The sequence below is a fragment of the Microchirus variegatus genome (assembly GCF_963457635.1).
Source record: "Microchirus variegatus genome assembly, chromosome: 14".
Classification (NCBI taxonomy): Eukaryota; Metazoa; Chordata; class Actinopteri; order Pleuronectiformes; family Soleidae; genus Microchirus; species Microchirus variegatus.
In genome coordinates this window covers 471765-484773 of record NC_139815.1, presented here as the reverse complement: position 1 = coordinate 484773, position 13009 = coordinate 471765, and the positions used below count along the sequence as shown (strand labels likewise).

At 45.9% G+C, this 13009-nt stretch overlaps 1 protein-coding gene across 1 annotated transcript in view; it reads right to left on the bottom strand.

Annotated features, from left to right (window-relative positions):
- vps13c (vacuolar protein sorting 13 homolog C) overlaps positions 1-13009 on the bottom strand; it is a 35443-nt gene that overhangs the window by 19708 nt on the left and 2726 nt on the right. The window contains exons 5-33 of the mRNA XM_083901149.1: positions 12616-12705; positions 10001-10110; positions 9825-9884; positions 9682-9741; positions 9447-9527; positions 9066-9123; positions 8808-8935; positions 8432-8538; positions 7576-7750; positions 7429-7491; positions 7200-7347; positions 7022-7122; positions 6797-6939; positions 6517-6709; positions 6303-6417; positions 5840-5976; positions 5551-5683; positions 5328-5445; positions 5090-5222; positions 4865-4937; positions 4689-4789; positions 4450-4597; positions 3993-4072; positions 3838-3897; positions 3369-3519; positions 3161-3277; positions 2978-3081; positions 2732-2899; positions 365-669 (exon numbers count right to left, since the gene is read on the bottom strand). Of these exons, the coding sequence (XP_083757275.1) occupies positions 365-669; positions 2732-2899; positions 2978-3081; positions 3161-3277; positions 3369-3519; positions 3838-3897; positions 3993-4072; positions 4450-4597; positions 4689-4789; positions 4865-4937; positions 5090-5222; positions 5328-5445; positions 5551-5683; positions 5840-5976; positions 6303-6417; positions 6517-6709; positions 6797-6939; positions 7022-7122; positions 7200-7347; positions 7429-7491; positions 7576-7750; positions 8432-8538; positions 8808-8935; positions 9066-9123; positions 9447-9527; positions 9682-9741; positions 9825-9884; positions 10001-10110; positions 12616-12705 (3460 nt within the window). The remainder of the gene's footprint in view (positions 1-364; positions 670-2731; positions 2900-2977; positions 3082-3160; positions 3278-3368; positions 3520-3837; positions 3898-3992; positions 4073-4449; positions 4598-4688; positions 4790-4864; positions 4938-5089; positions 5223-5327; positions 5446-5550; positions 5684-5839; positions 5977-6302; positions 6418-6516; positions 6710-6796; positions 6940-7021; positions 7123-7199; positions 7348-7428; positions 7492-7575; positions 7751-8431; positions 8539-8807; positions 8936-9065; positions 9124-9446; positions 9528-9681; positions 9742-9824; positions 9885-10000; positions 10111-12615; positions 12706-13009) is intronic.

Below are 13009 nucleotides of genomic sequence, written 5' to 3'. Positions count from 1 at the left end.
GGAAAAGATGCAGCACCCCTAGTGGTTCTTTCAAATAAATAAGTACTGAAGTCATTTATGTGAAATATTAATAATACAAAGTGCAACAGTACAGCAAAGACACCCTCTGTTCCCAGACCTTCTGCCCTCAGACAATCTGTCCTCAGACAATCTGTCCTCAGACGGACAGTAGATCTGTCTGTCAGCACAAACTATGATTTCAGAGAAGTGGGAGTCGATGTGTAACCCAAACCAGCATGATTACTAATAGTCAGCAGCAGCTTCGGGTTGATCTGAGACCACAAACTGAAGACACTCAGATCTAATAATCAGAGGCTCCTGGTTTGTCACAGGTCACGTCTGCTCGGGTGTTTCTCGTAGATACCTGGAGAGTTTGAGCTGTGTTAGCCTCACGTCCATCTTCTCCACCACTGGCTGTACAGAGAAACCATCAGAGGGCAGCAGTGAGAAGCTGTTCTCCACCGTGATGAGACCAAGGTCCATCACCAGTGCATTCTGGGAGGTGGGCGACTGCGGGATAATGATGAGCGGAGCCTTCAGCTTGATGTCCAGGGACAGACGGAAACTCTTCTGAGCAAAGTCTCGGACGCTGGACGCTGCCTTCTCTGCCGCCTGAACTGTGGCGGCGCTCAGAGCCTCTTTAGCTGTCTGGAAGTTGTCCACAAACATCTGAGGGACGAACAAACAAACAGTCAACATTGAGAAGACAAACAGTGTCACATGATCAACAGGATGTGAGGCGTTGACTGTCTGGATGGACGGTTCAGCTTCATTCCTGTCTCATTCACCTTCACTGATAAACCTTCATTTAAAGGGATAGATCAGGTTTAAATGTGAACTTCATTGACCCTAATGAGGTCAATTTATCATATGTCACAGACTTTTCCAACAGGAAAATTACTTTTGGAAACCACTCACTCTCCCACACCAAAGTCCATAAAGAAAATCAGTGATTTTAGCTTGTGGAGACACAGGAGCCAGACAGGAGGAGCTGCTGGTCTACTGCTGCCTCGTGTGGTCACTTTGTGTCACTGAGGTCAATCTGAACAAAGGATTTCAAACACTGAAGTGACAAAATAAGACATTTGAACTTAGTGATGGAGGCAACAGTGGATCAACAACTCCTGTGTGCTGTGATGTTAAAATCACTGTCTTTCTCTAAGGACTTTGGTGTGGGAGAGTGAGTGGTTTACAAACTTTACTGTTGGAAAAGTCTGTCTATCAGTGAGATAAAGACATGAAGAAGATATATATATATGTAGATATCGTAGAATTAAACTTAAATAATAAATAAATAAATAATTTAAAAAATAATAATTTTGACTCTGTAAATGAGTAATTATGTAAATAATGTAACGGGTCTTGAGTTTAAACATCAGGTTTTTCACGAGACAAGAATGAATGTTCACCAAATTCAAATAATTTTCCAGGTGAGAGTTAACACAGGCAGAGGTCATGTGACTGATGGGGGTGTGGCCGTGTGTGGAAGGGGGAGGGGTTAATGATGGCAGCTGTGAGATGCAAAGCACATGTGGAAGAGGAGGTGAAAGTGAAGAGCATTCCCTCATCTTTTCCTTCGCACACTGTCAATGTTCAGGGCGTTTGTTTCGAGGCTGTCACAGTCCCGGACGGGTGGAGACAAGAGCACAGAGTGTATTCAGACTCCGAGTCTCCTGTGAGACGGTTTAACAATATCTATGATATCACAATATCTGTGTCGACCTTCGACCATCTGGTCAATTATTTAGTTTTCTGATTCACGTAAAAAGAGAATCATCTGTATAGTAGGAAAGTAAGAAAGTGTGAGTAAACGTTCTGTGTCCTAATGAGCGAAACTGTATATGTATCGTAAAGTATCCATACTTTTATAGAACGATCGACACTTTGATCAAAGTGAAAACATAGGTTCATTGAATGCATCGTCTGTGATGATACTGATCTGAAAAAACGGAGGCGTCTTTACGTTCATGAATCTTTTGATTCACTGCTGAGTCTCTAAAACCTGATCTCTGTGAGTCTGCTTAAACCAATGCCTGTTAAAACCAGGACCTGGTTACCGAAGGATCAGGTTAGACCAGGACCAGTGTTAAAACCAGGACTGGTGATAAAACCAGGACCAGTGTTAAAACGAAGGCCTGGTTAAACAAGGATCAGGTTAGACCAGGACCAGTGATAAAACAAGGATCTGATTAGACCAGGACCAGTGTTAAAACCGGGATCTAGTTAAACAAAGATCAGGTTAGACCAGGACCAGTGTTAAAACCAGGGCCTGATTAGACCAGGACCAGGTTGGACCAGATGAATGTGCAGTGAAGCTGAAGCAGGTGTTTGGACGATGTGAGCTGTACCTCGTCAACAGACGTACAGTGAAAGCTAAAAGAAGCCTGGAAGAACAGGAGACATCAACAAGACAGGAGACATGAGACACAGGAAGTGACCACGCACAAGCACTTCACAATAAAGACCGTCTTTCAAAATAAACTCATGTAAAAGTCAGGTGGAGCAGTGCATCATGGGATTGTTCGTTACAACAGATTCATTAATTCATAATGTTCAAAACCTACATTATTATTATTAATATTGTGATTTTATGTTCTATTTAGCTTCATTTTCTCAGTTATTATCATTATCATCAGAATGTATGGCCACGTCAGCTGTTTATGTTTATAACATCATACAAATACAACAACATACTGGATGTAAATAACAAGAATGAAAGAGATTTTCTAACCAGCAGCGACATCAGGAACTTGTGCAGGTAAACGATGCGTATGCAGCCCAGACGCAGAGTCACCTTCCCGTCCACCTTTGACACGTCACTGTAGCCGCTGCCCTCCGTCGCCCCAGGAAACAAGGACAGTTTGAAGCTGAAAACTTCCTCGCCCATGATGGACACGGCCTGGGACACACGTCACACGACTCATCAATAACACAGAACAGCTAATCAATACTTCCAAGAGTTCCACGATCCTCGCACCTTCCTGTGGACGGTTCCGGGGTTTACGTCTGTGACCACGATGTCTCTGAGACGAGCAAACACCTCGGTCTCCTTCGCCTGCATCAGCACGGATGCATCGATTCCTGCAGGGGGCGACAGTGACACAGAGGTGACGCTTCTTAACACTGCGCGTCTCTCACCTGCAGGTTTGTACGTTCGTACCCTGGACTCTGATGTCGGCGATGCTGCGCCGGTCGTCGCACACTTCCACGTGGAAACAACCCAACATGGCAAACAGCTTGAAGCTGAAGATGCCACCGTCTCTGAAGCCTTTAGACACTGTGGAGACGAAAAAAAAAAAAATCACTTCCTATCACAGAGAGATGATCGCACACACCTGGAGGAACTCAGCCGGTGCTCGGCGACTCACCTGTCCGGCCCCGTCCCGTCTTTTCCACCTGCTTTTTCACATCTCGGTTTCGGGCGGCGGTGAGCTGCGGTGGCAGAGCGCTGTTCAGGAAGCTGATGGTGGACAGAAGCGCTTTGGTGTGAAGGAGGAAGTCCAGAGAGGAAAACTCCACCTGGAACCAGGTAAACAACAACGACATTTAACAACGGACGTTGAAGTTATTCACAGAGAACAAACATCAAAAAATTCAGTTCAGCGCTGTGAGCGCCCCCTTCTGCTGAGAACCAGTCTGTAGAAGCTCAAGCTCAGTGAAAACATGGCTGAAAAAAATAATTTTAAATCAATAACAAAATCAGTGATATTAACATGACAATGTTTGAAATCCTTTGTTCAGATTGACCTCAGTGACACAAAGTGACCACACGAGGCAGCTGTAGAGCACACGAGCAGCTCTTGCTGTGGGAATGTTGCCATGGAAACCATTGCCTACCTTCAGTGTTTGTTCCGTGTTGTCAAAGAGTGTGTGAAAGCTTGGTCCACTGGGGTCAGCCTGCAGGACAACACACACACACACACACACACATATCACTGTGTGACATCACTGATCCTGACAGGTGAACAGGTGGGGGCGTGGTCAGTGCTCACCTTGATAAACTCCACCTTCAGCAGGTTGGAGCTCTGCTGCTGTGACGAGCTGATGAGGTGGAGTGGACGAGTCCTGTCGTCTGAAACACACGTCGAATCAAGACATTTGATTTCATATAATTAGTGCTGGGCACGTTAATGTGTTAACGGCGTCAACGTATGGCGCGTTTCCATGAAGACTGACCGGAAAAAGACACGCGTGACGTCCCGTTTACGTGCCGCGGCACTGGAGTCCAGGCACAGTTTACCAGTTAGCTCCTTTAGCTCCTTTAGCGCGACTACAGTTGAACTGTTGAGCATCGCTACAAATAACCAGCGTACCTGTTTTTAAAGTTTAGCGTTACTTTAGAGTCTCATTTTAGCAATCGGGAGTCACGCAAACATGACGTCACACGCGTCTTCCCCCGGTCAGTCGTCATGGAAACGCCTTGTGTCCCATAGACTCTGGACCTCTGACCTCCACAGTAGTCCAGTGTGACTCCACGCAGGTACGACGTGACGCTCAGGTCAAAGCTCCGCCTCTTCCCTTCAGCGCCAAGCTGACAGATGCTGAAGGACAGGAAGGTCTTCTCCTGCTCCACCTGCCGCGTCAGCTCCAACAGCACCTGAACGCAACACCACACTCCCTCAATATTCCTCAGTGACACACGGATTACGAGTGCCACATGACGAGCGTGACATAGTGAACACGCTGACCTCTTTGACTTCAAACTTGAAGTGAAGGTCAGTGAGCTCCTCCTGCGCCGAGCGCTGGTGATCTTCATCCATCGACTTCCCGCTCGTGTCTTCATCAGAGTCTGAGAGAAACACCATATCATCTTGACTTTAAATAAAAAAACAAAAGAACAATCAGAATGACCGTTAGCACTGACCTGTTTCCATGGCTTCCAGGAGGGCGGGGGTGAGGCCGAGCGTTCGCGGTCTGGCCTCTGCCAATGACAGCACCTGTGGAGGTGAACGCAGTTCAAAGGTCACTCCTCAAACATCACTGCCTAAATATCACTTGTGACCCTTTAACCCCGGCCCCAGATAATCCCTGATGGTCTTCATGAGAGTATGGAAGCTGCTGCAGGGACGCTGGACTACACTAAGTGTACCTTCTCTGTGGGGGTGGAGGGGGAGGAGTCCATGTTGGGCAGGGGGATGCTGTTGACCAGCTCCAGGACGTTCTGGATCTTCTGGTCAGAAATCTTGATGTGCAGCAGAGGAAGCTCACCAGACACTTTGAACCTGAAAAAAAAACAAAACAAGAAGCCAAGGTTAATCAACAGGTGAGTCAGCAGGTGAGTCAGCAGGTGAGTCAGCAGGTGAGTCAGCGGCAGATGAGAGACGTACCTGGACATCCTTGTGTCCTTGTCCACCATGCACTTGGCCAGGTGGACAGTAAAGTCCATGGGCTGGAGAATGTGCTGGACTGAAGAAGCCTGAAGACGAGCAGACTTCCATGTCTCACCTGGAGATGAGTCACGTGAGGAAGTTTAAGACTTGCAGTTGTGTAGTTGTGTGTAGATGTGGTACAGTTGTGAGGAAATGTGTGCGAGTGTGTGTGTGTGTGTACCCGACTTGCTGAAAAGGACCTGGACTCGTCTCAGCTCTACATTGTATCTCTCATAGGCTCGATCCATGATCTGCTCCAGAGAGGACGAGGACAAGGAAGAAGACGGGAGACTGCTCTGCTCCACACTGTTCAACTACACACACACACACACAGACACAAAACACGAACACGTCACCATGACGACAAATGTGGTTTTAAAGGTTTCATCATCTGCATTTTTTTTCGTGAGCAGAAAAAAGGGGGCGGGGCATCATATATAAATGTAGTTAGACTGTGAGCACAAACTGACCTGGAGGCTGCCAAAGTCGATGATCATCAGTTCACACGTGCTGCTGTAAAAACCTGACTTTGGAAGAAGCATGTAGGACGGCTTCAGGTCTATCCTCAGGTCCAGGACCTTTCTGGTCTCGATGACGTGGGACAGACCTGTAGAGACCAGGTGATATTTGCTTTAAAATGCAAAAAAATTTTAGGCGAGAAAAAAAAATCCTTCAGTAATGCTGTGTTCCATGTACATTTACTCTGACACAGTGGCATCTACAGTGAAACTTACACCTCTGGTGGAAAGATAATCCACACAGAGCTTGTAACTGCAGAGATTTACTCTATTTAGTTTGGGCATGTCATTTTCGAGCAGGGACTCCAAAAAGAGAGTCAGGGAAGAAGAGGTTTAATGCTGTTACCATTGTAACAGCTGGTGTATTGTGTGTGTGTTGATGGTGGTGGTCACATGATGTGTCAATCAAACTGACCTGTGGCTGTCTTCTCTTTGATCTCCTCCAGTTTGGACAGGGTGGCAGAGGTCAGGACCTCCAGGTCCACACCTTTTCCCGTCTTAAAGAAGTCCACCACACTGTTCACAGTCAGCTAACGGGACAAAGAAGGACGTTCACACATGAGATCAGAACCAGAACTGCAGAGGTACAAACAGTAAAGCTCTGTTCCGAGGTCAGATCCAGGTTTTACCGCATCGTAAATGATCTCCACAGGTTGCGAGTGGACTCTGAGCAGCTGGTCAGCATGGCTTTCCTCCGGGTTGACCTCAAACACGACGCTGAGCAGAGAAGACGACGCGTCTCCGACTGAGGCGATGAGCGAGGGTACCGCCCCCTGCTGCTGCAAACCCGTAACAAACCAGTGAACCAGCGCGACCTCGACCCTGCAGAACCACAGAGAGGTTCGGTTGAGTGACCATGTGATGGTCATCAGACTCTGGAGGCTGAACTCTGTGTGACTAGACACTCACCTGAAGGCCTGAGCTCCGGGTCTCTGTGAGATTTTGGTGCTGAGGTCAATCATCTGGATCTTAAGGATCTCTGGGACGTCTGGCTTCTCTCTGACCGTCACTGACGTCTGTAACAGCTGGAAGGTGACGACCACAGCCACGTACTGAAACACACACAGTGTTAGGACTGTCCTGAAGGTGGCTCCACAGAAAAAAATGTCTCAGGAGTGGTTAGATGATGTCTACCTGTTTAGGCAGAGCCAGGTTATGGGAGCTGCCGCTGTAGCCAATGGCAGTGTAGAGTTTCTCCTTCTCCTCAGGGGTCATGAGTTCATCCAGACTTGAACCTGAAGATGACAGGACATGGATTTATTGTCACTTATTAACAAAACAAAACAAAACACTTTTCAGATCAAATAGTTACTCTGCATCTCCTTGCTCTCCTCCTGCTTCTGCTCCTCCTTCTTGGCCTTCTTCCCAAACCAGCTGCTGAAGAACCCTCCTCCTGCTCCTGCCTGCTTCTGTGCACCTGCTGCTTTCTTTCCCACCACCTTCTGTCCTGACCGGACCACCTGGATGAGGAGCACAGTCACATGATGAAATGTCCAGCAGATAAAGAGGTTCCTGTGTCAGAGCACCTGCGTAACCTTTACCTCCATGTGGGCCTGCTGTCGGGCCAACGTGATGTTGAACACGTCCATAACTTTCTCCAGATCCTGGACAGAAGAGAGGTCAGAGTCAGCAGATCAGACAAAAACAAAATGTCTCCAACTGTTTAAAGGCTGATGACTCAGCAGAACCTGGATGTGTTGCTCCGTATCCTGGCTGGTCTTGCTCTGACTCAGCAGTCTGGTCTTGTAGACACTCTTGTAGGCCTTCAGGTTCTCTCGGTGCCGTCTGATGTTGCACCAGGACCACATGCGACTGTAGCGCCGCACATGGACCTCCAGGATGCTGGTGATGCTGTACCTCCACCTGACAGAGGAACAGTTGAGATCATGCTGTGTTTCCATCATGGTACGGTCTGGTTTGGAATGGTAAAGTCCTTTGTCAGGCTCGCCTTTCCACCGAGAACAGTACCTTTACTTGGTAGGTGGTACAGCGCACAACGACACAACCGAGCGACAACACAACAGACGACAACACAACACTGGGCTTGACGACACAGCCTACGATGGCACAGTGGACAACGACACAAAACAGCAGACGACGACACAACACAGCGGACGATGACACAACGGGCAATGGTAAAGTGGATGACGACACAACACTCGGTGACACAGCGGACGACGGGTGTAGACACAGCTGTCCCTGAAGGCACCACACAGAACTGCAGTGTCAGACCATGAACTCACCTCATCATAACATCATCAGTGTTTTTGTAACTATGGTAACGACCATGTCACGATCATCAGTTTGAGGATTATTAATAATCAGGATTTTCTGTTGTAGCTGAAGCTACAATTTTTTTATTGACTTGGCAGGAGTGACTCAGGTTTTGTGAGTGAGTGATTGTGAACTGATGAACCCTTTAAACCTTTTTTTTTTAAATTTGTCTTCACTGTGAATCAAACATCTCACTGTTTGTTCCTGCTGAGGCTCTGTTATAGACACTACAGCCTGTGGGGGGCGCTGACACACACGTCACTGACTGACCAGAGGCTGGCGTTCTTTTTCACAGGGACCTCAGGGCGGAACTTCCTGTAGGGGGCGTTCTTCACCATGCAGTCAACGGACTCCAGCAGTTCCACCATGGTTACATACTGTGGACAATCAGAGGACACACAGAGGACAGAGACGGAGGACAAACACAGAACAGGCAGAGAACAAACAAAGAACAGAGGCAGAGGACAAACAGAGTAAAGAGACAGAGAACAAACAGAGGACAAACAGAGGACAAACAGAGGACAGAGATGGAGGACAAACAGAGGACAGCAAAGTTAAAACCCCATGACTGATGTGATTATAAATCTTAGTATCTATGACTTAAATGTCTCTCTCCCGTCTGTCCCTCTGTCCCTGTGTGTCTCACCTGTGTCCTGGTCATCTCGATGCCAATGTCCTGAACTTCCAAATGAAGCTTGACTTTTGGACTTTTCAGTTCCAGCTCAGCGTTTGGGTTGATGCACATTTTAGCCGAAGCAAAGATCGGCCTGAATACTACAACAAACAAACAAGCAAGCAAACAAACAAACAAACAAACAAACAAACGGAAAGACCAAATCACTTAATAATGTGATGTTACTGCCACCTACTGGTGGTATGTGGTATGTCAGTGATGGAGACTCACTGTAGTGATAGTGAGGAAGCTGCTGCTCTGAGCTGATGATGCCACACTTTAACTGATCCTGAGGACACAGAGACATAGAGAGGGGGACAACACCATTGACTAGTTAGACCAGACTGTAGAAAACACACTATACATACTACAACGTCTAAACTACAGCGTCTAAAATATACAAGGTCTAAACTCTGGCATATAAAATACACAGGGTACAAACTACAGGTTATAAAACTACAGGGTATAAACTACAGTGTCTAAACTACAGTGTCTAAACTACAGCGTCTAAAATATACAGGGTATAAACAACAGGTTATAAACTACAGGGCATCCCGCGTTTGGTTTAAATATTAATTAATCCCTTTATTGTTGATAAAAACATGAGCTCACCACAATGTTCTCCCACGATCCTTTGTAAAAGACCGGACTGTTGACGTTCCAGTAAGCGCAGAGTGACTCCAGGCTACCGAGCTGAAACATGACAACAATCAGATCAGAGAGACCCACACACACACACGCATGCACGCACGCACGCACGCACGCACGCACGCACGCACGCACGCACGCACGCACGCACGCACGCACGCACGCACGCACGCACGCACGCACGCACGCACACACTCACCTTATAGATGATCTTTGCTGCTTCATTCAGGATACAAGGTTTCCAGTTTTCATCTGTGGTCTGAGGAGAAAACAACCAATCACAGGTCAGCTCTGTGTGTGTGAGTCTCTGTGTATGTGTGTGTGTGTGTGTCTGTGTGTTACCAGCAGACTGAGCTCAGACAGCGTTACTCCCATAGATAGGGGGCGCTGTGGGTCCGACAGCTGAAACACAAACAGTCAAAGGTGAGTCTGTTTCTGCAGGTCACTACAGGTGAGACATGACTCTGATCACATGGACCTGGACCAGAACCAGAACCTAGAGGTGGACCAGTACTCACATCGTCCTCATAGCGTATGTGGATGCTGCTGATCTTCACCTGCAGGTTCTTGATCACCTGAGTGGCCAGTTTCTCCCCAAACGTGTCCTTCTTCTCCTCCTTAGGTTTTTCTGGAACAAACAAAACCATCAGTGTCAGACCTGAGACTGGGACCAGGACTCAGACCTAAAACCAGGACTTAGACCTGAGACCAGGGACCTCATTTATAAAGCTATAAAGCCACTTTCTTCTTAAAGTTTGGGATAAGTTATAAAATCAACATTCTGAGGGACAATGAGGTAAACAGGAGGACGGATTATGTTTATATGTTACAGTACATTTTATTATTATTTACACTCATGTTTCAACTGAGAAGATCAATAATTATATCGTGCTTCTCATGATAATTACAGGTTTCATAAGTGGGGGTTACCTGAAAATCACATACGGTGCTGTGAATTGTGAGTTTTCATGTTTTATTTATTATATATATATATTTATTTAACCTTTATTTAACCAGATTAAAGAGCAATTGAGATCAAGACCTCTTTCACAAAGGTGACCTGGCTAAGAGAGGCAGCAGCACACGTCATACTTCATAAAAACTGGGAGATTAGATTTACAGAACAAACACTGAAATGTTGCAGGAGTTATGGTCACAGTAGCAATTAAAGAACAAGGGCACAGGAGTCATGTTGTCAGTCTTTTTGTTCTCTGAAGAAAAGTTCATAAAAAAGCAGAAACCAAAGCAACAACAGACAAATGTCAGATTAACAACATGCTGATGTCAGATTAACATCATACTGATGTCAGATTAACAACAGACTGATGTCAGATTAACATCATACTGATGTCAGATTAACAACAGACTGATGTCAGATTAACAACATACTGATGTCAGATTAACATCAGTCTGATGTCAGATTAACATCAGACTGATGTCAGATTAACAACATGCTGATGTCAGATTAACAACAGACTGATGTCAGATTAACAACTGACTGATGTCAGATTAACATCAGACTGATGTCAGATTAACAACAGACTGGTGTCAGATTAACAACATACTGATGTCAGATTAACATCAGACTGATGTCAGATTAACAACAGACTGATGTCAGATTAACAACAGGCTGATGTCATATTAACAACATACTGATGTCAGATTAACAATTGACTGATGTCAGATTAACAACAGGCTGATGTCAGATTAACAACAGGCTGATGTCAGATTAACAACATACTGATGTCAGATTAACATCAGACTGATGTCAGATTAACAACAGGCTGATGTCAGATTAACAACATACTGATGTCAGATTAACAACAGACTGATGTCAGATTAACAACAGGCTGATGTCAGATTAACAACAGGCTGATGTCAGATTAACAACATACTGATGTCAGATTAACATCAGACTGATGTCAGATTAACAACAGACTGATGTCAGATTAACAACAGGCTGATGTCAGATTAACAACAGACTGATGTCAGATTAACAACATACTGATGTCAGATTAACAACAGACTGATGTCAGATTAACAACATACTGATGTCAGATTAACATCAGACTGATGTCAGATTAACAACAGACTGATGTCAGATTAACAACATGCTGATGTCAGATTAACATCAGACTGATGTCAGATTAACAACAGACTGATGTCAGATTAACAACAGACTGATGTCAGATTAACAACAGACTGATGTCAGATTAACATCAGACTGATGTCAGATTAACAACAGACTGATGTCAGATTAACAACAGACTGATGTCAGATTAACAACAGACTGATGTCAGATTAACAACAGACTGATGTCAGATTAACAACAGACTGATGTCAGATTAACAACATGCTGATGTCAGATTAACAACTGACTGATGTCATATTAACAACAGACACGTCAGATTAACAACAGACTGATGTCAGATTAACAACAGACTGATGTCAGATTGACAACAGACTAATGTTAAATGACCTCCATAGATTAAGGTCACAGATTAACTCACCTGCTTTGCTGTTATGTCCTTTCAGCTTCTTTAAACCTTTTTTGTGCTTTTTATGTTTTTTAAGTCCTTGTGAGACTTTGGCAGCGTTAAAGAAAAAAACAGCTGTTAGTGACACTGAGAGAGTGAGAGAGAAGATGTGATATCTTAACACTGATCATAGCGAAGCTTTCACATCAATGTGTGGGTGTGTGTTATTGTTTTGTGTGTGTTACTGTTGTGTGAGCGTGTGTGTTACCGTTGTGTATGTCCTTGTAAATCACACTCTCCAGACTGAAGAGCAGATCTCCAGACTGACACGCTGATGCAGCATGAACAGCACAGACAGGTTAATACACTCGTGTGTGTGTGTGTGTGTGTGTGTGTGTGTGTGGGTAGCAAGAAAAAAAGGAGCATGAAACCATGGATGTATTATAAGAAATGGATGTAGCTCCGCCCCTTTGGCTCTGTATGAGTATTTTTTGTTAGAGTACCACAAGTGGCCACTGGAAAATTGTCTTCAATCAGAAGGGGTGAAGCCACACCCAGTTCTTATAATACATCCATGCATGAAACCCAGAGTCAGAGGTCAGTCAGAGGTCAGTCAGAGGTCAGTCAGAGGTCAGTCAGAGGTCAGAGTGTCTCACCTCTCTGTAGCGCCTCCTCGATGCGCTGCAGTTCTTTCTGCTTTGCCTCCTGCTGGTCACGTTCCTCCTTCGCTGCATCGTATTTCATTGCTGTGAAAAAACAAACATTGAGCAATTTGAGCAAACTGATGTTTTACTACACCTGCCTCACCTGGCCCACCTCCACCTGCCCCACCTCCACCACCACCTGCCCCGAATCTCCATTCATCCACCCAACCAACCTGCTCTGCCTCCACCACCTCCTCCACCTGCCCCGCCTCAATCACCGCTTCCATCTGCCCCGAACCTCCACCCACCACACCCAAACTGCTCCGCCTCCACCACCAACTGCCCCACCTGAACCGGCCCCACCACCTGCCCAGCCTCCATCTGCTCCACCTGCCCCTCCTCCATC